Source organism: Dendropsophus ebraccatus, chromosome 4 (genome assembly GCF_027789765.1).
Source record: "Dendropsophus ebraccatus isolate aDenEbr1 chromosome 4, aDenEbr1.pat, whole genome shotgun sequence".
In the NCBI taxonomy this organism is placed as follows: domain Eukaryota; kingdom Metazoa; phylum Chordata; class Amphibia; order Anura; family Hylidae; genus Dendropsophus; species Dendropsophus ebraccatus.
The window spans coordinates 79,728,548-79,749,857 of record NC_091457.1 but is presented as its reverse complement, the minus strand read 5'-3'; the positions used below and the strand labels follow the sequence as shown (position 1 = coordinate 79,749,857).

Genomic DNA, 21,310 nt, shown 5'->3' with positions numbered 1-21,310 from the left:
CGGGATTCGGGACGGGACCGGGAGCGATGTGGTAAGTATATTGACCTTTATGTCACTGTATGTCAGTTTCTGCCGGGGGCCACGGGGTGAATGGTTCCCTTTAAAATCCTATAATCCCAAAATAATATTGACAAAAACAAAGTATGACTATTGACTTTTAACCTATTATCAGAACACTTTCATGAAAAACTGCACTCATTTTGTGCCCACCTGTATTTGCAGGAGTAAATCCTGGCAAAGATGGGCTGTTGACACCAGGTAACAATACTGGAGGGATACCTTGAAGAGATGAGTATTGTGTTGGAAGATTGAGTGCTTGTAGGGATGGGTTATCAAACATACCCTGTTGTTGTGGAGTCAAACCCAGAACTTCATTGGCTTTTTTAATTCGATCTAACTCTTGTTGAGCCATTAGTTGGCGAACAGTAGCTGGATCAAAGTACTCCTTCTCCTTGTCCAACTGGCTTCCAATAGCTTCCTTAACCTTGGAAATATGCTGCTGGGAGAAGATATGATCACGCACAGATAAACGTGCGCTATATTTAATACCACACAAAGTGCACTCTGTTTTGGGTCCCTCATAGTTTGTTTGGTTAATTCCGAAGTGCTTGGCCATACTCAGTTTGGACTTTTTTTCTTTTGCTCGGGCATTTTGAAACCACACTTGGACAACTCTCTTTGGCAGTCCGATATCATTGCCCAGGACTTCACACTCCAGCATGGTTGGTGTTCTATAATCATTGAAACAGGATTTAAGTACTTTTAGCTGGAGATTTGTCATTTGTGTTCGAAACCTCTTTTGACCAGGTCGGTCTCCACTGTCCCCTGATTTGCCAGCTGAACCGCTTGTACCTGGGCTAGGAGAACAAGGATCTGCAAGGCTAGAAGTTTCACTATAATCAATTATACCTTCATTCTCATACTCTTTGCTGTACAAGCTTGGAGAAGGGCTGACCAATCCAGAAGACATTTGGTCCTCATACTCAGATATTGCAAACATGGCAGATTTTGGCAAGCCTTCACTGGTTACAGATGCAGATTTGTTGTCAGCCAACATGCCTGTTGTACTGTCATTGTCAGCATTTCCTTCATCTCCTGTTGTGGTGTCAGTTATAGCGGTATTCACAGAGGAGCAATCATCATTGTCTAACTTAGTTTGGTCAAAGCCTAAATTGACAGATGACATAGAAGGGCTCTCAAAATCTTCCATGCCTTCAACTTTAATGGATGATGGGCTGAGCAGTGTACGAGGAGAAAGATCCATAGATTTGCTCACTGGGGAAAGTGAAATACATTGTCCATCATTGCTGCCATGCGGCAAGTTATGAAATGCATGGCTGTCAAAAAGATCTGCTTTCATTTGGATTCCTCCATCACAATCAAGAAGCATTGCTGACAAACTCATATTATAACCGGCTCGTTTTGCCTCATGCCAGTGTCGGGATCGTATGTGAGCTTCTAGTGCAGTTTTTGCCTTAAATAAAGCTCTGCAAAATGGACAACGTCTGTGAGCCTGTGCTGGGCCAACAGCTCTAAATTGGCCCTTTCTTTCCCTTGCTCTTGTGTTTTGAAACCATACCTGAACCACCCTCTTCTTCAATCCTACTTCATGGGCAATGTGATCCAGCATTTTACGTGTAGGATTAGAATCAAGCAAATATTTCTGGTACAAAATCTCCAATTGTTCCGGTGTAATTGTGGTTCTTAATCTCTTGTCCCTTTGAGGTTCATCTCCACCTGTGCCACTATCGTTTTCCCCTGGACTTGCACTAGCTTTTTCTTCCAGCTTTCTTTTAAGAGAATTCATTGTGGAGGATGGTGTTGATGGAGAAGTAGCTGAACCAGATGGCATTTGTGAAAGCCCTCCAGAAAGAAGTTGTCCAGCTAGAATTGGATTACTGGGGTCAAAAAGCATAAATGACATATCCATTGGTCGATCTAAAAACTGAGGATGAATAAACTGATTTTGAGCACTAAGAAAATGGAGTTGCTGATGCTCTTGCCAATGCTCAAATGAAGGGAAAGCCAACTTGCACTGATCGCACTGGTATGGAATTAACTGATGTGGCAAACTGGCCAACTGTTGGGGAGTTGATGAATGAAGGGGCTTCATAGGATGATGAGAAATCTGCACTGTGTTTGGACTTGATTGAGAACAGTGCATGGATTGTTGCTGTGAGGATGGAGATGAAATGGGTGGAAGCTTCTGAGGTGCTGCACTAGGTTTTTGTTCAGAATGATCCTGCTGTGGAGGTTGAGATTGTGTGCTCTGAGGCTGCTGTGGCTCTTGCTTTGGTTGCTGTGGCTTTTCTTGAGTTTGGTTTTGCTGTGTCCTTGGAAATTCAAAATGCTTTGGTTTATCATCATGGATAGCTTCTGATTTTGAAATATACATTAAAGGTTCATCCATGTCCATCAAATTTTGGGAGAAAGGTGTGCAGCTTGTGTTTGTGGAAGTTGAAGCTGCAGTGCTAAAAGATTGAAAGGGCATTGGAGTACTACAGGAGGAGCTTGACGGAGTCAGCAAATCAGTGGCATCCATAGAATCCTCATTTTGGCTATCATCGTGCATGTCTTCATCCTCATCTTTATAGCATAACTTTTTCTGATGTTTAATAAGATCAAAAATCCTTTGAAACACCAAACTGCATTTTTTACACTGGTAGTTTAAGTTGCTTGTACGAATATACCTGTCATTTGTCAGCTCACGCCTCTCTCCTTCCTTGCCATCTCCTTGATTCTCATAGTTCTTTCGTGCTTTTTGACGAGCATTCTGGAACCAGACCACAATAACACGAGTAGGAAGGTTGAGTAAGTTTGAAAGCTGTTCAAATTCATCATCTTTTGGATAAGCATTGGCATCAAAAAAGTCTTGGAGAACACGAAGCTGGTAGTCAGTAAAGCGTGTTCTGGAAGACCTCTTATTTCCCCAGTATTCATGCTTTTGAGGTTCTGGAGATGGAGGCCTGGAATCAATCTTCAGTTCTTCCAAACTAGTAATGGGAGGATTATTAAAATTATAAGGAGAATCTTTGTTGCGTTGACGCTCTTTAAAAAGGGTATTTCTAAACCAGTGCTTAATCACTTTTTGGGGCAACCCAGATTTATCAGCCATTTCTTTAATCTGTTCCTCACTAGGGGAATTATTGATATCAAAATATTGCCTTAGAACCCTTAGTTGGTCATCAGTGATCCTGGTCCTTGGCCTTTTGTTTTGCTGTTGCAGAAGACTGGGATTTAGCTGATGCTGATATAGCTGGGCTAAGTCTGCAGAAAGTGTGTCTACTGACCCCAACTGTGGTGGCAGCTGAGCTGGCATTGACTGTAGGGGCATTGTTTGCATCATGAGGGGTGAAAAGATTGGCAGTTCCATTGGCATTGAAAGTTTAGCTAATGACACCGATGACTGTGCTGGTGAAATGCTAGGTGGGGTAAGAGGAGGAGCAGAGACAGGGACAGTTGGTGTGATAGCTGGTTGTGGAGTTGCTGGAGGGGGAGGAGGTGGTGGTGGAGGAGGGGGTGGTGGGGGCGGAGGGGGTGCCTCTGGTGTTTGGGGTCTCAGTGGATATAACTTCTCATAATGGTCTCTATATTGCTTTGCAAATTGCTCTAGCTGCTTAAAGGGCAAATAGCGTTGGTGAACATGCTCCTGGTGGCTTTTTAGTATAAGTATATTAGAAAAAAGCTTTCCACATGAACTGCATTCCAATTTCTCTAAAAAATCAGTTTGTTCATTCTTCCCATTCTTTTTCTGTGCTTTCTGTTTGTTTTCATTGTATTGAATTACAAGTTCAAACCCAAAATTTTCAAGCAAGGCTTTGGTGGCATTCCCTCGTGCATCTGAAGCAATACGAGGTGGAAGCAAAAGAGTCTCCGAAGACGAACCAGTAGTAAAGTCTTTCTTTTCTTTGCACTTCAAAGAATCACATACTGAGTCACTAACTACAGCCATTTCATCTGGTCTCTCAGACAACTCTTTTTCTCTCTTTAGTTCCTTCAAATTATCTTTCACAGATTTGTTCTTTTGTTCTGATGATTGCAAATGTGTGGAGTGAGTCTCAGACATACACATCTGGCTTTGCTGCTGTTGGAGGAGATTGGAATGGTGAGCATGAGTTTGTGTAAGTTGTAGTGGAGTCTTAAGGTCTTCCAGCAAGCTAGTGTTACTTCCTGTCAAAGTTAGTGTGCCACTAGTTAAGGGCAAACTTACTTCTGGGTTAAACTGGAAATCTGTACTAGGGATATAAAAAGGAAACAATAAGTGCTGCTGCTGCTGAAGTTGAAGCAAAGTCTCAGTGGTCATGGGAAAATGAGGAAGTAGAGTTGGATTCAACAGTTGGGATTGCAGGATGGCAGCTTGCTGTTGTAGCTCTTGCTGTAAATGGGCTTGAACCTGTGCCTGGGCTTGTGCCAACGTTTGGGCTTGTTGTTGCTGCTGCTGATGCTGCCGTGAAGCTATCATGTCTGCTAATTTTTTCCGGTTAACATCTTTATGTTCAGGAGGGCAAGAAACGCTGGCTGTAATTAGGCCAGTAGAGCAAGGATTGACTACTGGTTCAGTAGATGCTTGGTTCGTCAAACTAGAGCTCACAGCAGGTGTAACTGTGGTTGTACATGTTGAAATGGTGGTGACAATGCTACTGACAGGGTTTGAGGTTGTTGTAGATGTTGAAGATGTACTGTTGGCACTAATGCTGCTGTTACTACTGCTTGCTGCTTCTAGTTTTGCTGCTCGGGCCTTTGTTTGGTGCAAAACAGACCTCATATGAATTTCGAGAGTGGAACTCTGACTGTATGCAACATTACAGGTGTTACACTTAAATGGTTTGTTATCTGGGCTACTCGTCGGCTCAGGCTGCCCAGATGTCGATTCTTGCAAGGCTCTTTTAAGTTTATGCAGATGAGACACAGAATTGTAATGGACAAGCAGAATGTTCTTCTGGGTGAAAGACTCTTTGCATACTGTACACTTATAAGGTCGGGATGGATCCAAAAACTTCTCCATTGTAAAATTTGGGCCCTTACGGAAAGGAAGCGCTCGTTTGGGTTCAGAACCAGAGTCCTCTTGCAAAGACCCAGAATCACTCCCTGTGGGACTTTGCTTATCTTCAAGATCACTCTCATCCTCCTTTTCATCATCTACCAGCATGCTCTGATCATCTGCCATTGAAGCATCTCCCACATTTGTAATGTCTCCATTTACTAAAAGCCCGCTGTACAGCTGCTGAATGTCGGACTCGCTCAGCTCCAGATGGCTGGTTTCCAGATGCTTCTTAAGAGCTTGGAATGTGCGGAAGCTTCTCTGGCAAAGACAGCACATGGTGGCAGCACGAATCACGTGATACTGTGAATGCAATTGAAGTTTTTCAATGGTCTTGAAAGCTAGGCTGCACTGGTTGCAGCGATACTTGTAAACGTGGCGATCAGAGACTGGCAATTGAGGGCGTTTGTTGTGAACTTCGTTGAAATGAGTTTGAAGAGCAGCAGAGGTTTTAAACACTTGGTTACATCCTTTCTTCCAACATAAGAACCCAGAATCTTCTCTTGCAGAATTACTGTCACTTGCAGTTGCTTTTTGTTCTGTAGTCAGCTCAGTCTCTTCAGGAACAGCTGCACTCTTAGACACTGCTTCAGCAGGTTCTAGTAAAAAAGGAAAGAGAAAAACAAGACTATGTAACCATGTGTTTGTTCGCTTGACTCATAACCACCCTCTTTAGGATTCCTTTAACTCTTTTTCAAGAGTTTTTTTTTCCCTTCAATAAGATGAAGTTGACATGCCCTTACCTGAGAGTCTCTCTGTATTTTCAGAGACTAATGCAGCTTTCTCTCTCTCTGGTGAACTGACTGGCAAGAACATACTGCTTGGCATGAGCATTTCTGGAGAAGTTACCTATAAAGAGAAAGATGATGTTAGTACAAGAGTCCAGGCAACCATAATGTTTCACCCCAAAGAATGTCTGAGAGAGTCCCCAGCTGCTCAACAAGCCCTTGTCGCTCAGGAGGTGGCCTGCTCTAATTATCAGAACACACTAAAAGAATAATCTTCTAATTAATATTTTTTTTCCTTTCCGCAGAATCCTGACTTTGATCACAAAGAGTGTTTTGTCACAGGCTGTGGGGCAGCCAATTACAAAGATGCACTGGAAGCCCCCCTCCTCTCTCCTCAATCTACCAAGCACATATTAACACCCCTAATTAATTCAGACTGCTAAAGATAAACCACTGTGCCATGTTCCTGAGTGAAAGGAGCAGCCTGTTTCCTTAAACTGAGAGATACACATGGGTGGGGGAGAGGGGGTTGGTCATTGTCAAGACAAGAGATTTTTGAAGGATCAGTTATCAATAGAAAAAGAAGCATCAACACAATGAGGTAAATATAACAGACTCCAAAACCCACAGACAAAACTTCTCAAAAACATGTTCAAATGTGATGACAGAGTAGATGGCAAGCAAACAGGAAAATATGTCACATGTCAGCATGCAACTGAACAAGTTGTTTTCTAGTCTCTGCAACAGAGGAAATTAAGAATACACATTTTAATATGATTTAATGTTATTTGTCATTAATTATTATTTACATATGGCAATGTGCACATAATAAAAAAGAAAAAAAGCTTCTGCCACTGGCATGCTAGAATGTGTGCTGTGAAATGCATCTCTTACTATTCTTAATTAATATTGCACACACCATTTTAACATGTTTTGTGCAATGACATAATCAAACAAGGGGAAACAAAGCCTTCTTGTCTGATCTTCTCTCTCTGTGAGGACATTACAGGAAGAGGCAAGCAGGATCACAAGCACGGACATATTCTCATTTAAAGGCAAGGGGAGGAATATGTGTCCGCTAAATCCCCACACCCGGCGAGAGCAAAGCTGTATGCAGAGTCTCGGAGAATTCCAGCTCCACAAGACAGCTCTATAATTGTTTTCATACACTTTAATTAGAAAACCTTGCCTGGCCTTGAATAATAAGAGAAAGACTTCTGTACTTGAAAGGTTGAAGTCAATCAAGTGTGAATGACGGCAGACGAGGAGGTGAGCGGGAGACGTTGTCTGCTCTCTACTTTAATCATCTTTCCTGATTGGAATTCTGGCAGGTTTTGAGAGGTCTAATGTGCCTGCTACCTTTTCTGTGCCTCATCTCGTAAAACGCCTCCAGCGTCACATATCAGCTGATATTACACAACTGGCAAACAATGCATCTAATAACCTATAGTCAACTGAGGAATGAATCTAAACTTAGGCAGGATTGTGGGTCCACAAAAGTGTCTAGTGTACATAACTACCCACCTGTAACCAAGCTAATCAGTGCCAGAGTAGTTCTTCAGCACTGACAGGACACAGTGACCAGTGTAAATAATGTCCTGCATATCACACAGCAAGGCTTCTGCAATACACAGCTGCTTGGCCAGATATGTAAATTGCATCATTAAGAAGCACACTGCACAGCTCTGTGTGCCCACTGATCTCTGACTTGCGGGTCAGCGATGCAACGTGTCAGCTGGCTCTCCATTGGCTGCCCATCACACAGGATAATTACATGCTAATTGTGTGAGGAGGCCCAGCTGACAGAACATGGACACATTTTCAGAGGCTGTTTACACCATGCTGGGGTCTAAGAGGTGTAAGCTGGACTTTCAGGCTTGCCCTGTAACCTTTTTTTTTTTTTTTTTTTTTGCATACTGCGATGAAGTAGAGAAGAGGGGGGGGGGGGGGGGAGGGGGGGCAGCGTGTGGAGGATAGATTGAGAAAAGCAGTTGACAGTGAGGGGGAGAGCTAAGGACACAGACAAAGAAAAGAGGAAAGAGGTCAGGAACGGAGAAAAAAAAAAAAGCCCTCTGACTGTCAGCAAGGTCCAACATGCAAATCCCACTTGCAGACAGACTGCATATTTCCATTACAAAGAGTGCAAAGGTTGGAGAGAAAAACTCGTTAGCAAGGGGAGGATATTAAGGTCACTTTGCATTTACACCATCTAATTGGCAAACATGAGCCGAGCGGCTTCCACTTAAGGTCCTAGCAATTGTGTGCAAACGACAGCGGAGACAAAACGCTACAGAGGAAGGTGGCGAGAGGCCGAAAGGCAAGCGAGAGACAGCATGGTTAAATAAGAGGGCAAGGAAAGGGCTGGATGATGCGGTCAGCAAAGCTATGACAATGTATGGCAGCATTTGGGAGTGTAGGTAGTATACTGCATATGGTCAGTGAAGTGAGGTGACCATTTGCTATGCTCAGAGCGCACAAAAACAGTAATGCAGGATATGGAGCAGAATCAAAGCCATGGTTGCCATGGTAACAGACTTGACACAGGGCAGGTTGCAGAGAGCTGTCTGAGTTATTATTAGGGACATTACGTGAATACAAGAAGCACATGCGCATAGCAATTCCGTAACCATTATCAATGACTCGGGACATCCTCTCCTTCATACGTTGAGTTCTTATTCACTCACTTAAAAATTCCCCTTTAAGATTTCTTTAAGATGCTACACCTTGCCTCTGTAGTGTTTTGAGCACATTAGCGTGCCACTTACCGTGACTATAAGTTTGTCCACACAGTCAGGAGCAACACTGTGCAAATGGGTGAGGTGCAGCTGCAGATGGATCTTGTTGTTTAGCATATCCTGGCAGAGGGGACACCGCAGCATTGGCTGTACAGAGTGCTGGGTCATTGCATGGACTCTCAGTCGGTTCATATCTGAATTGCTGTACTTGCAGTATGGACACTGGTAGAGCTGAGAGGATGCAGACAGTTAGTATAAGAGCAGGGAAACAAATGTGGATAACCTACTGTAGATACAAATGAGCTCATGGGAAACAGGAGCCGTGATGGTAGACACTACCTGCTCATTTTTCTTCTCTTCGGCACACTTAAGTCGCTTGGCCAAAGGAGGTTCAGTGCTGGTGACTGATGAAAGCTTGGCAGGTACAGAATCTGGAAGATCCTTCTCAGGGGAAACAGAAGATACTAAAATGAAAAAATTAAGAGACAGTTAGATTTAAAAAAAAAAAAAAAAAACACAAAAAAAAAAAAAAAGTACCTGACCTACCTGCTTTTTCATAAATTCAGATAATCTAATGTCTAAATGTCTTTGTTATTGAGAAAAACTATATTCAATCATGACTTCATGGACCCCTGTATATGTATGCACTGAAAAGAAGTATAACAGCTCCTTTACCTGCACCCTTGTTACTCTCTGTGGCTCCTTCAGGCTCTTGGTCTTTTTGGGGTTCCTCTGGGTCAGCAGCAGCTTCAAAAGAGCCCTCTGCATCCTCTGTAGGATCATCTGCAAAGCAATAGATATCGAAAATAAAATTTGAGGTAGCAGACCTATGAACTAATAGCAAACCTTTAAAAAAATATATGCATGTATTGGAAAAGAGAAAAAAAAGGGGGGGGGGGGTTCAGTCTTTAGTTGTATGTTAAAACAAATGTGCGTAGGAAAACAAATGTGCCCTCAGGATCGTTCCTTATGCTCTCACTATTTTACTATAAACAGTAGCAATGTCCTGTATCTCAATACTTAATATACTGCATGATCTGATGAGATGTTGCATTTCCATAACGCAGAATACTTTATTGCAAAGCTCAGCCTGGAAAGCAATTTTGAGTCGACATTGTTCTTAACAAGCGCTGTCAAGCCCAAAAAGAAACGAGATTCATTTCTGAAGTAGAAAGGCACGATGGATAGTGATGGTTCTTTTCAGAGGCTTTAGAGGAGAGCACAGCAGAGCTGCAAATTAACAGAAAAGTGCCTTCTTTATTGTAGTGTTCCTGTGATTGCTCAGCTACTCTGACGGCTGCCACAATGCAGTTCCTCATATGGGCTAGAGGTGTCATCCTTAGCATAGGGAGGCAGAGAACGAGAGCTTGGGAGAGACTAAATGACTTCCTAGGTCATAATGTCTGATGTAGAGGAAACACCATGTTCATCCTTGCTGCAGAATGCATTTCTTCACAGGTCTAAATAAGGAATATATAAAAAAAAAATAATAAAAAAAAAAAACAGGCTCCAGAAGGAGTGAGCTTCCACAGCAATGAGTATTAAGACATAAAAAAAGAAAAAACTAAACAAAAATTCTAAAATAATAAAACAAACACACACTGCTTTATGTCCAGCACCTGCCCTTAGTATGTGTATAAATGCTGCAGCTGAATTCCACAAGCCAATATTTTCTATACATTATATACATGATGATATTGTAATCTGAAACAACTGTCCACACTGCATGAGCTGTAAACTTACATGCAGGCGAGTGCATTTGTTAGATATACATAACTAATTTTGCATATTTAAGATTTTTCCTCTTCCTTTCATGGTGAATAGGTCTTTCTGCTCATAGACCTTGTATAAAAAATGGCTCATCGTAAACAGAGGCAAATTTTGTATGGCAGCTCCTAGCAGAGCGTGAAGCTATTATGTCCTGTCATGGCGAGAATGAATCTCTCACTCCCCCAAACATACCCGTGTTCAAATCACCATGAGAAATGTAATTTCAATGTCAGTGGGACAATGGCAGACATGCACTAGAGAGGCCCCTCCTGTGGGGGAGGGGGCAAAGAAAACCACCCGACATCATTACAAAACCATCCACATAATAACACGTGTACAAAATCAATACATGTATGCCAGCACGTGTCAATAAAGGCTTTATAAATAGATCTCACAATAGCGACTGCCATGCCAATGTTAAAACTAAGTCACGTAATGTGTCAAGAACCTCTACAAAAATATACATAGCATCAATGATATTGCATCACAGTAGCACAACACAGGGCTGAAGATTTTCAGCATAGTTCGATAATATAAAAGGTACCATGAATAAGGCTTTACAGGTAATATTACTACCAATAATATTACTAAATTATTAAACTTTAAGGGCCAGTTTGCAGAGAGTAAAATCGGTGGATTTCCGTGGCGGAGAATCCAGCCTGCCTCAGTGTGAAACTGTTTCTCTATGGGAGGGCTCACATGCCTCCACTTCTTTGAGTGGACATCCACGGAGAGCGGAGGAACGAGATCCCTCCAATAGAGAATCAGTATCACACTGAGGCAGGCGGGAACCCGCATCAGAGAGTTCCGCCATGAAACTCCGCGGATTTAACTCTGTGAACTGGGCCTAAGACAGATTTAGCCAGGGGCCTAACTAGAACTGATAACTAGAACAGGCGGGGAGGAACAGAGCAGCAGAGACTCACACTGGAGTCTGTTTTGGTCACGTGGCACAGAGGAGGGAGAGAAGAGATTTAGCGCACTTTTCTCCCTACTTGTTCTGGTGGTCAGGGTCTGAGTATTTCTACACCTTCCTGCCTGTCATAATCACAGTCTCTATATGGTAAGCTGGTGGTTATCCAGGTTACTGTATAGATTCTATTACTGGGATGACAGGCAGGAGTACATTGAGTGGTAGAGCTCCAGAACTTTTAAACTGGGAGGCAGGCCCTGCTGGGCCCCCTGATGCCCTGGGCCCTATAGCAGCTGCTATAATCCAGAAAACCAGCATTTCGGCAGTATAAGCCTTAGTCAAGACAGAAATGATAAAAGAAATAAAATTATATATGTATGTTTTGCCAGAGCCTTTGACTCTTTTTGGATGATGTACACTGGAGGTGTGGGGTAGAACACCATACCAAACACAGAATGCAGGGCTAGAAGGTGGTGTAAGGTACTGGCTTTTCTGGACCAGTGACAAGTTATGACTTTAAAAAAAAAAAAAAAAAAATTCTACATAGTATGATGCCTCGCTGGTCACGGCGGATTCAGCTGTCAGTCTAGCGTGTATGGGGCCATTTAGAACCACCAATGACAGATGATGTTGGTGGTAATAGGGGTCTGCTGTAATGGAAAATCATGGCCGACTACTTTGTTCAGAGAGAGATAAGCCACAGCAAATACACTCTCGCTGTGACTTACCCCTCCCCAAAGAGAGCACAGGGACTATCGTTCGGCCGTCAGTTATTGAAAGTGTATGGTGGCTATAAGGAAGGGCAGTCTGTGGATGTCACAAAGAATATACCCTCACTACCCTGGATAACTATCTGCAAGGAAAGTAAGAATGGACTATGTTGTTAGATGCCAGTGGGGGAAGAAGATTGATTTTTCTCAGAGCTCCTTTCCCCGAAAGCAAATATTAGCAGCAGAACCAACATGAACACTTGGAAGGATACATGATGAAAATGGTATTTTTATATAATGGAAATCCTGCAAAGTACTGTAAAACAGCTATTAACACCATATCTGGACTATTACGAAAAGATATAACACCCTTTAAAGTGTACCACCAGCTTTAGGAGACAGAGTATCCTGCTTCAGTAGCCAGCATGAGGCCCAATGGCATAGAAGTCTAGCAACTGAATAGAAAGGGATTTAGAAAAATTTTAGTGCATGTTGCTCAACTATTTCCAATCTACAGGTTGGAGACTACAGATTGTGGAGGATAGGATAAAGAAATGTACTGTTGTAAAACAGCTTCCTCGTATATAGGATTGTGTAGACCAACCTGTAAACAATTCACAAACAATCCTTTAGTTCTGTAAGTTAAGAAAAAAAAATACACACACACACACACACACACACACACACACACACACACAATCTGATCTAGGAGCTGAAAATAATTCAAATGTAGAAATAAAAATAGAAGAGTAGCTGTTATTTATGTTTGCAATACCTATGGGAGGATACATGGCTGAGAGAATCCTCTGCACCTTTCATACCCACACAACCCTGACTGTGAGAAGTCTTGCTTCTTTGAGTTGTTTCAGACACTCGATCAATCTGCCACACATATGGTGCATTCAGTGCTGTGTATAATCAATATGCAAATCGCCTTCTTCATTGATCTTGTATTAATTTTCAATTAGGGAGCTCACAAGGGGTCTGACCAGGTCAATACGGGAAGGAGCAGACAAGTTGAGAAGTAGCAGATTCCAGGGGACTCTGCTGAGACCTCAGTGAATACTATTCACCTTACCACAAATCCCAGTCCTGAGCCTCAATACACTCTAATTCCATAAAAGCTTATATGTTCCATCATCTTCAGCCATCAACCTGCATAACTTGGTATCCACCGGCCACCCACACTGCTGTCTGATAGACAAGACACAAAAGCAGATCTACTTAGTCATAACTGCATGTAAACAGCTGCTATACTGTGCCCACACCACATTCTAAAAACACAAGATAAATCAGTCCGTAGACGAAATGTGGAGGCCCCACGTCACCACGTGAGAGCTGTAACGGCAACCTTTTTATTGTCACTCTGCTTTCGCAAAAGCATTAAGAAAGAAACAGCTAAAAGTAATTTTTAACAACTTGATAAAAACTTACACACTAAGTATTTTCTTAGGGCCCTTTTACATGGGCCCATTATCAGCAAGGAGATGCGCTAGAAATGCTCATTTGGCGATATGCGGCCAGTGTAAATGTGTCAGCGATCAGCAGAGGAGTCGGAAAACGCTTGCTCAGTCACTAATCTCATCTTTATGTGCAGCTTCAAAGTGTATCACTGTGTCAAACGGGATGTATGGCCGATAGCAATATATTTAAATGGGCGTATGAATGATAGAGATCATTCTTGCGCACTGGATGCTTGATTTGTTGTGCCGTGAAAAGACACTGCATACGAGTGCCAATCTTTCTGAGGATCTTTTAGTGTTAAAGGACCTTTAAGGCCCTATTACAAAAAACTATTATTGGCTGTATTTGGACGATATTGGCCTTCACGGCCGATAATCATCTTGTGTAATAGCAGACAACGATGTTAGAGGATCATTGTCTGTCATTGTCTTTCAACAACTAAGATAGCGACTATGGGTTGCTATTGGTGCTATCTACTATGGGTTGCCCCGACGACCTAGCGATCATCCGGGCAGCCCCTCCGGCTCCGACCCGCTCACTACCAACACGTGTAATAGCGCTGGTAAGTAGGATGAGACCCTAGATGAGACCAAATCCACACCAAATTTGCAGCAATTGTGTGTGAATCACTGCATATTTTGCAGTGAAATTTGACTCAAAAAGTGTACATACCCTTATATTTACAGGCTTGTTCTATTCATGTTAGTTACAAAATAGTTTTAATGTGAAAACCCTCATACGATATCGACAAGACACATATACTATGTTTCATATTGAATGGAGCAGCCTGTGCAGTGCATCCCTGCCTGTACTCTGAGAAGTGACCCTTTCAAGGACACAGTGCCCTTGTTTTCAGTCCACTAGCTGTCCGCCGCTGCTGCTTCTCTACTGTACGCTAAACGGTAAGTGCGCACACCAGCATACGAGGCACTAAGCCTAATTGGTCACCGGATAACAGTAATTAGTGCTCTGCTCATTAATGAGTACAGTCTCTATTGGCTCCATTGATCAGTGGACTTGTTAGCCATTCTCCTACCCAATGGCAGGCGTAACGAGCTGGCTTATTGGCATAGCAATTAATTAAATCAATTTCTAGCCAGCAGCTGCCACTTGTTCCAAGCTTGTTAGGAGACTGTGACAGGGCAAAACATTAAAATGTGTGCGGGACAAGCAGAACTCCCAGCAGGCTCCCTGGCATGACAATAGTACTATGTGCCCAAAAAAGGCCTGTGCCAGGGAATGCCAGTAGAGTTCCATGCAGGTGGTGCCCTGTTAAAGAATCTCAAACCACATGTAGATTTTACCCCGTATAATATTTCTGTGTACTGGGGCGAAGAATGAACATAGTGAGGTTAGTTATCTGGGCAAATGGCAAGCAGTGACCAACAATAAATACATTAAAAATTCCAGAAAATGTATGAGAAAAAATATCTAATATAAAAAACAAACAATATAAAATCAAAGTTTGCCACTTTAATAAAGAAGTCAGCAGCTCCTTCAGCCATCTCTATTTATTTAGCTTGGAACCCAAGAATAAAAAGCCCTTGAATCAGGCAGTAATTACAGTTTCTCTTCTAAGTTCTAACTGCAGATCAATGGCACATTTTAAGATGCATTGATTTACAATTAGCATGGCTTCCCCACTTAAGGCTTTAGGAGAAAATTCACTTTTCTGCTCCATACTGTGTCATCCGGAAAACGTGGCAAAAGATCTCACCATATGGGTGTGCTAAAAAAAAACTTTTCATATTTATAAGACTGTCATTAATGCGTTGACTTGTGCCCTCAAAGTCAACTAATTGGTAATATACCTCAAATCTGGATTTACAAGGGTGAAGAGGTCACAGAACGATATACATTAGGATGTCAAAAACAAAGACAGACATTGTGGATAACATAGCCTTCAACTCTTTTAAGCCCCTATTACACAGGGCGCTCTCCAGGAGCAAGTGAGCACCGACCTGTCAGGTCAGCGCTTACTTGCTCCTCGTGTTCCCAGCTCGCTGCCGGCGCTATTACACGTGCCGACAGTAAGCGGGTAAGTGTGGGGGGGCTCCCCAGATGATCTTTAGATCGTCCGGGAAACCCATAGGAGATAGTGGCGGTCTGCTTCCGCCACTCCTATTACAAGGGGCGACAGCAGCAGATAGTTACTATTAAGGTCGTTAGTCTTTCAACATGCATGTCGGCTGATCATTGCCTCTTATTACACAAAGCAATTATCGGCTGTCATGGCTGATAATCGGCCAAATACATCAGATAATCGCTTCGTGTAATAGGTTCTTAAGGCTATATTCACACACTATCAAAATGACAGCCATTTTTACTAGGTGGCCATGATTTATTTGGAAATAACAGCTGTTATTTGCTGTTAAATGTCTGCTGTACAATAAAAACAACTGTCATTTTGACGGTGTGTGAACATAGCTTAAAGGTGTTGCCTAGACGCTAGATAACCGAAATAGATTCACCACCCTCTCAACATATGCTAGCAGAGCAACTACACAAAAGGTAACTACCGACTATAGCCTTTATGTAAAACCACAGACATCATATGTCACGTTGTGCATAGACAAGACCACTAACATTGGTAAACTGGCCAAGGGGGCTTGGTAAAGGCACTATTATTACCACCAAGCGATTATCGGCAGTTACAGCTGATAATCAGTTGGTGTAATAGCTCCTGCTAAAAGACAACAATCAGCCAACATGTACAATGTCTGCTGATCCTTGTCTTTCAACATGTTGAAAGATATTTGAACGATTGTAATGTGGAGCAGTGGCAGAAGACCGCTGCTATCTCCTATGGACTCCCTGGGTGATCTAAAGATGGTTGGGAAGCCCCTCCCGCAGCTTTCTGCAGCCCCCTCACTTTTACCTGCTCACTTTTACCTGCTCACTGTTACTGCGTGTAGTAGCACCGGCAGCGAGCGGGGAATGGGGAGCAAGTGGGCACTGATCTTACAGGTCGACGCTCGCTTGCTCCTCACAATCGGCTTGTGTGATAGGGGCTTTAGTCAAACAAGCTACAATCCCTGAGAAATTCTATAATAGCATCATTTTTAGCAAAAAAGAAAACCCTAAACCCAAGAGGAGACCGGTTTTCAAAGCCACAAAAAAAAATGAACAACTGAGAGTAAACACAAAAATAGATAAAAAAAAAAATCCTGTTGGCATATTAATATCGGAACATACACGTCCTTCAAACAAAAGGATGAGGTGAAAATTCCAAGCGAGTGAATGCACTTTGCTCCGTTTCATAGAAGCAAATGGATTTGGTGCTTTTTATACATTAATCAATCAATATTACTGGCCGTACATGAGCGGCACAGCCAAGATAGGAGTGACCTCCCAGGCAGACAGGACACTTTAATGCTTAGAAGACAGCTCAGAGCTTAGCAACTTTGCGAATATGTTTGTGCCTGATTAGCCCTGGAAGGCAGCGGCTGTGAGCAGTGCACTAAATATGACAAGGTTAGTCGTTTTCAATTTGCGCAGGGAGACGAAATGAGTGACTGGGGTGGGGGGCAGGGGAGAGAACATGTGAGGGGAAGGAGGAGGGTGAATGAACTGTCCCACTTGTACATGAAGAGATTCTGCATTCTTCCAGACTTAAGGAGCTTGCAAGTCACAGAGACTAATTAAAAAGTAGCCTTCATATGCACACAGACAAGGCAGCCATTTTGTTGTATGATACCCAATAGTTCACTATGAATGCAAGTGACCTTGTCTAGATATGAAATACTTTGGTCCACCCTTGGAGTGACTTATGCCAAATTTATTAAGAGGCACATACTTCCACAGGTCTATCATACTTTTGGCTTGGGCTTGCAGTGTCTCGTCTCTCCTGCACCATTAAGGAGGGGCGTAGCACCTCACACCAACAACCCTGCTGTGAAACATGTAATTCGGAGTACCATATTTTGGCCCTGCAGAACTTCTAATAAATTTGGATATTTTTGCATGGTCAGTGGGAAAAAATGACTGTGTGCTATAATTTTTTTTAAAGCATAAGTTATATTTTAATTCTATTAGTAATAAAGTTGCCTTAGGGTACGTTCAATCCGCTGCGAGTTTGGCGTCTCCCGGCACTCAGCCAATCAGTCCCCGGCCACGCCGCAGGGCACTGATTGCCTGAAGCATGCCAAAGCAGGGACCTGGTAAAGTATGTACTCATGCCGCAGGGGGTTAAGGGCTCTTTAACATACTCGCAGCGGTATGTCATCCCACTGAAATTAATGGGAAGGTACCCGCAGCAGATTTTGCAGTGAACTCGCAGCGTTAAATCCTTTTAAGACCATTAGGATTCCAGTACACATTATTGAAAATTCATCCAACCCTACCCATCTCAGTGGTACTGGATGACCTTCTTATACGTATGGTGGATGTTTGACTCTCCCTTGAAAAAGTATGCCTGGGAAGAGATGATTGGACTTCAACAACACAACCTCTTTGGTTTGGGGCAGGCACATAAGCTGCTGCCAGGACTGTCAGGCAGTGGCTTACCCCTCATCACTCCAATCAGAACACAAGTTCTGGGTCAGTTTCCACCTACATAATGTCAGCCTTTGTGCCTATGCCTCAATCATGTGGTAACATGCCTGTCAACTGGTGGGTTTAACTGGTATTTAAAGAGGATGTACCACCAGGTGCGTCCTCTTTAACCTGACACAGGGATAGAACGGCGCCGTGACGGGGAAGCCGATGCCGCGGTCCGTTTTTCAAACCGCGGCCCGGTTCCCCCGTATGGCGCAGTTCTTTCCACGGTTACCGGCCGATGCTCAAGCACTGGAGGTAGGCTGGCCTGCCCCCAGTGGGAGGGAATTTCCTCCCCTCTATGACACGGCTCCGCTTGAATTAAAAGGAGCTGCGTCATAGAGGGGAGGGAATTTCCTCCCACTGGGGGCGGGCCGGCCTACCTCCAGTGCTTTAGCACCGGCCAGTAACCGTGGAAAGAACAGCGCTGTACAGGGGAACCAGGCCGCGGTTCGAAAAACAGACCATGGCACCGGCTTCCCCGTCACTGCGCCGTTCTATCCCTGTGTCAGGTTAAAGAGGACGTACCTGGTGGTACATCTTCTTTAAAAATAAAGTGAAACCTTGGATTGCAATCAATATTCGTTCCAGGAATGTGTTTATGATCTAAATCACTTGCATATCAAAACAAATTTTCCCATGAGAAATAATTGAATTTCAGACAATTTGTTCCACAACCCAAAAATAAGGTAGGGCTTAATCAGGTAACTCTCCCTCTACACACAACTCCCCAGGTGTCTGTAAACGTCTGGTGCTGGTACTAGTGCCGGCTGCCTGAAGCAGCTATCGGTGAAGGGCCACAGGGAAGCAGCGGTCATACCCAATCTAGCGCCACAAGTTGGCAAGTTGGTGGAAGATGTCCGAATGAGGCCCTGGAGATTGAAGCACTCACCACTTGGGTTAAGTCTGTGCATGCAGGATCTAGGCTGCCAGAACACCGAAGCAGGAGGGCGCCACAGCCTCACCTACACTCGGTGGTGGCAGCAGAGAGGAAATGAGGCTGATTATCTGCAATTCTACACATTTCCTCATGTGGACCAGCACTGGCAGAGTTGATCAGGCAGCAGTGGATTAAAATGGGAGGGCTTTCTAACCAGTACAGTGTCAGGATGGGGACACAGGGGTGCTCCTATTACCAAATCTTACTTGTTTAGTCACATTTTATTTCTATTTTTTTTTTTTATTGTTAGCTTGCCTTGCAAAATGCTCTCAGACCAAGTTACTTGTAATCCAAGGTTTCACTGTAAAAATCATTTTCTTTTTAAAAGGGTATGCTTATTTCACATATGCTTGTAGCTCTGCTATTATGGTATAATACTAGGGGAGATTCAGACTGAGACTTGCGTTTCTATTATCTTCGGCCCTGAGTCACTTCCACTAGATAACAAATGATCCCACATGATATACAAACAGAAAAGGGGTTGGACAAAACAGACATTCCTTTCAAATCCACAAAATGGCTCTGTTCCTCTATGTGTTTTCTAAGTAAAGACCACATTGCGTATGGCATGGTTACCTGGAGAAAAAAATAAATATTTTTTTTTAAAGTTTTATTATTGGAATGTATGTATATACAGTAATTATCTGTGGAGGTGCTTAGAGCTGTAGATATGTGAGATAACAGTGATGGTGAAACCAGCTTCATAATAGCTTTACACACTCCTCCTTGGTGCCATCTCACGGACTGGTACAAGAATGCGATGAACAAATTAGATAATTATAAATCCTCTTTGTGAGATGTGACTCCTATACTGTGCATACAGCTTGAAAAAAAGATTGCTGAAAAAAATACTCCAGAGGTAGGGAAGAAAAAGAAGGGTATAAATATATTAGTATAAAAATAAGGTACCGGGCCAGAAATTTACTTCTAAAGGGGCTGTGTCCCACCCAAACCTTACCCCGTTACCTCGCTCTCACAGCCAGGGGCAAATTAAATAGAAGCCAGAATTACCCAGCAGACACTTTAATGAAAACAAAATTGGGGAGGATGAAGGGTTTCATATCCTCTTCCAAGTCACTGTGCTGGGAGCAGGGGAGAGCAAACAAGAAACAGGCTACATGGCATTGCTGACATTCCAGAGCGGCTCTCCTCCTGTCTGCATCTTACTCTGCCTGGAAGCATGAATACTGAAGACTCCTGGTAGCAGCAGATTAATAGGGTGCCAGCCAGAAGAAACAAAGGAGACACCACAACTTCTTAGATTTGCTGGGTTCACAAGACAGCATTTTCTTTAAAGAAAAAGGAGGGATTTTTGACATTTACACATCATGGTTTGTATTATATCCCAGCATGGCCTATGCCAGAGTAGCACTGTTGTCTTTCAGTCTACAATATTTGGGGTCCTGGGACTGTGACTAGGGGCATTTAACTTGTCCTCTGGGTTTTCTTTAATACTTCAAAAACGTTTAAATATATGAACTAGCTTCCTATAAGATCAGTTTTAGAGTGTTACTAGTGAGTCACATTAGGGACGGGGACTGAATAAACCTTGTAAAACAACCATAAAATATATTGGTGCTATATAGAGAAAAATAAATATTAATCAAATAAATATATGTTTTTGTGGTGTTGTTGTATAGGACATAAAAGACTGTACCAATTTGTGGCAATGCACTCCATCTAGAAATGACACTTGTTTTACATAAAATTAGCTCTAGCATTGCAGTTATTTTTGTGGAAACCAAGGACCGTAAGCAAAGCCTTGGAAGCAGCACCCTCCATTGAAAAGGCATGTATCTGTTTTATTGTGTTACAGCTTAGCCAGACAATAGGAAACATATTGAGTGTGAAGGAGCTGTATGCACACATGACTGACATGAGATGCTTCACAGAGGGGCCACAGAAAGAAAGGGGTAAAGGCCCAAATGATGGGGTTAATGAGATACAGACTTTCCGCGTACACACACACACACACACACACACACAGCTTCAGCTCCATGAAGTCCGAACAGGAGAGCAGGGAGGAGCTCCAGCACTGGGAGACAACTGGTGGAATCAGAGTCTGACAGTAACACTCAACCTCTTCCTGTCCAAACAAAAGCTCCCTTCAAGGAGCAGGCTTTGTGCTCAGTATCCCTTATAGACCCCCACCCTCTCCAGCCCCACACACTCTCAACAGAGACCTGTAACAATGAGGGCAATGTGCAAGAGAAGGGATGCCAAGGACTCGGCAGAGATTAACAGAATCTGCTGAAACAATACGTCCACTAAGAAGATTCTGTCTTACTGGAGGAATGTTAGAGGCCAGGCCGGCATCTTTTTTGGCCATGCACAGAAACAGCAGCCTCTCAGAACTCCAAGTGTAGGGAAAGCCATAAGAGAACAAGGGAAACAATGCTATAATGCTGCTATTCCACGTCATGAGCAGTGCTTTTTAATGGGAAGGCCTCAGAAATCCTTGCCCCTCTGATAA

At 43.1% G+C, this 21,310-nt stretch overlaps 1 protein-coding gene across 3 annotated transcripts in view; it reads right to left on the bottom strand.

Annotated features, from left to right (window-relative positions):
* ZFHX3 (zinc finger homeobox 3) overlaps positions 1-21,310 on the bottom strand; it is a 73,617-nt gene that overhangs the window by 5,099 nt on the left and 47,208 nt on the right. For all 3 annotated transcript variants that reach the window (XM_069966121.1, XM_069966123.1, XM_069966122.1), the window contains exons 5-9: positions 9,180-9,287; positions 8,844-8,968; positions 8,535-8,735; positions 5,785-5,890; positions 211-5,640 (exon numbers count right to left, since the gene is read on the bottom strand). In XM_069966121.1, the coding sequence (XP_069822222.1) occupies positions 211-5,640; positions 5,785-5,890; positions 8,535-8,735; positions 8,844-8,968; positions 9,180-9,287 (5,970 nt within the window). The remainder of the gene's footprint in view (positions 1-210; positions 5,641-5,784; positions 5,891-8,534; positions 8,736-8,843; positions 8,969-9,179; positions 9,288-21,310) is intronic.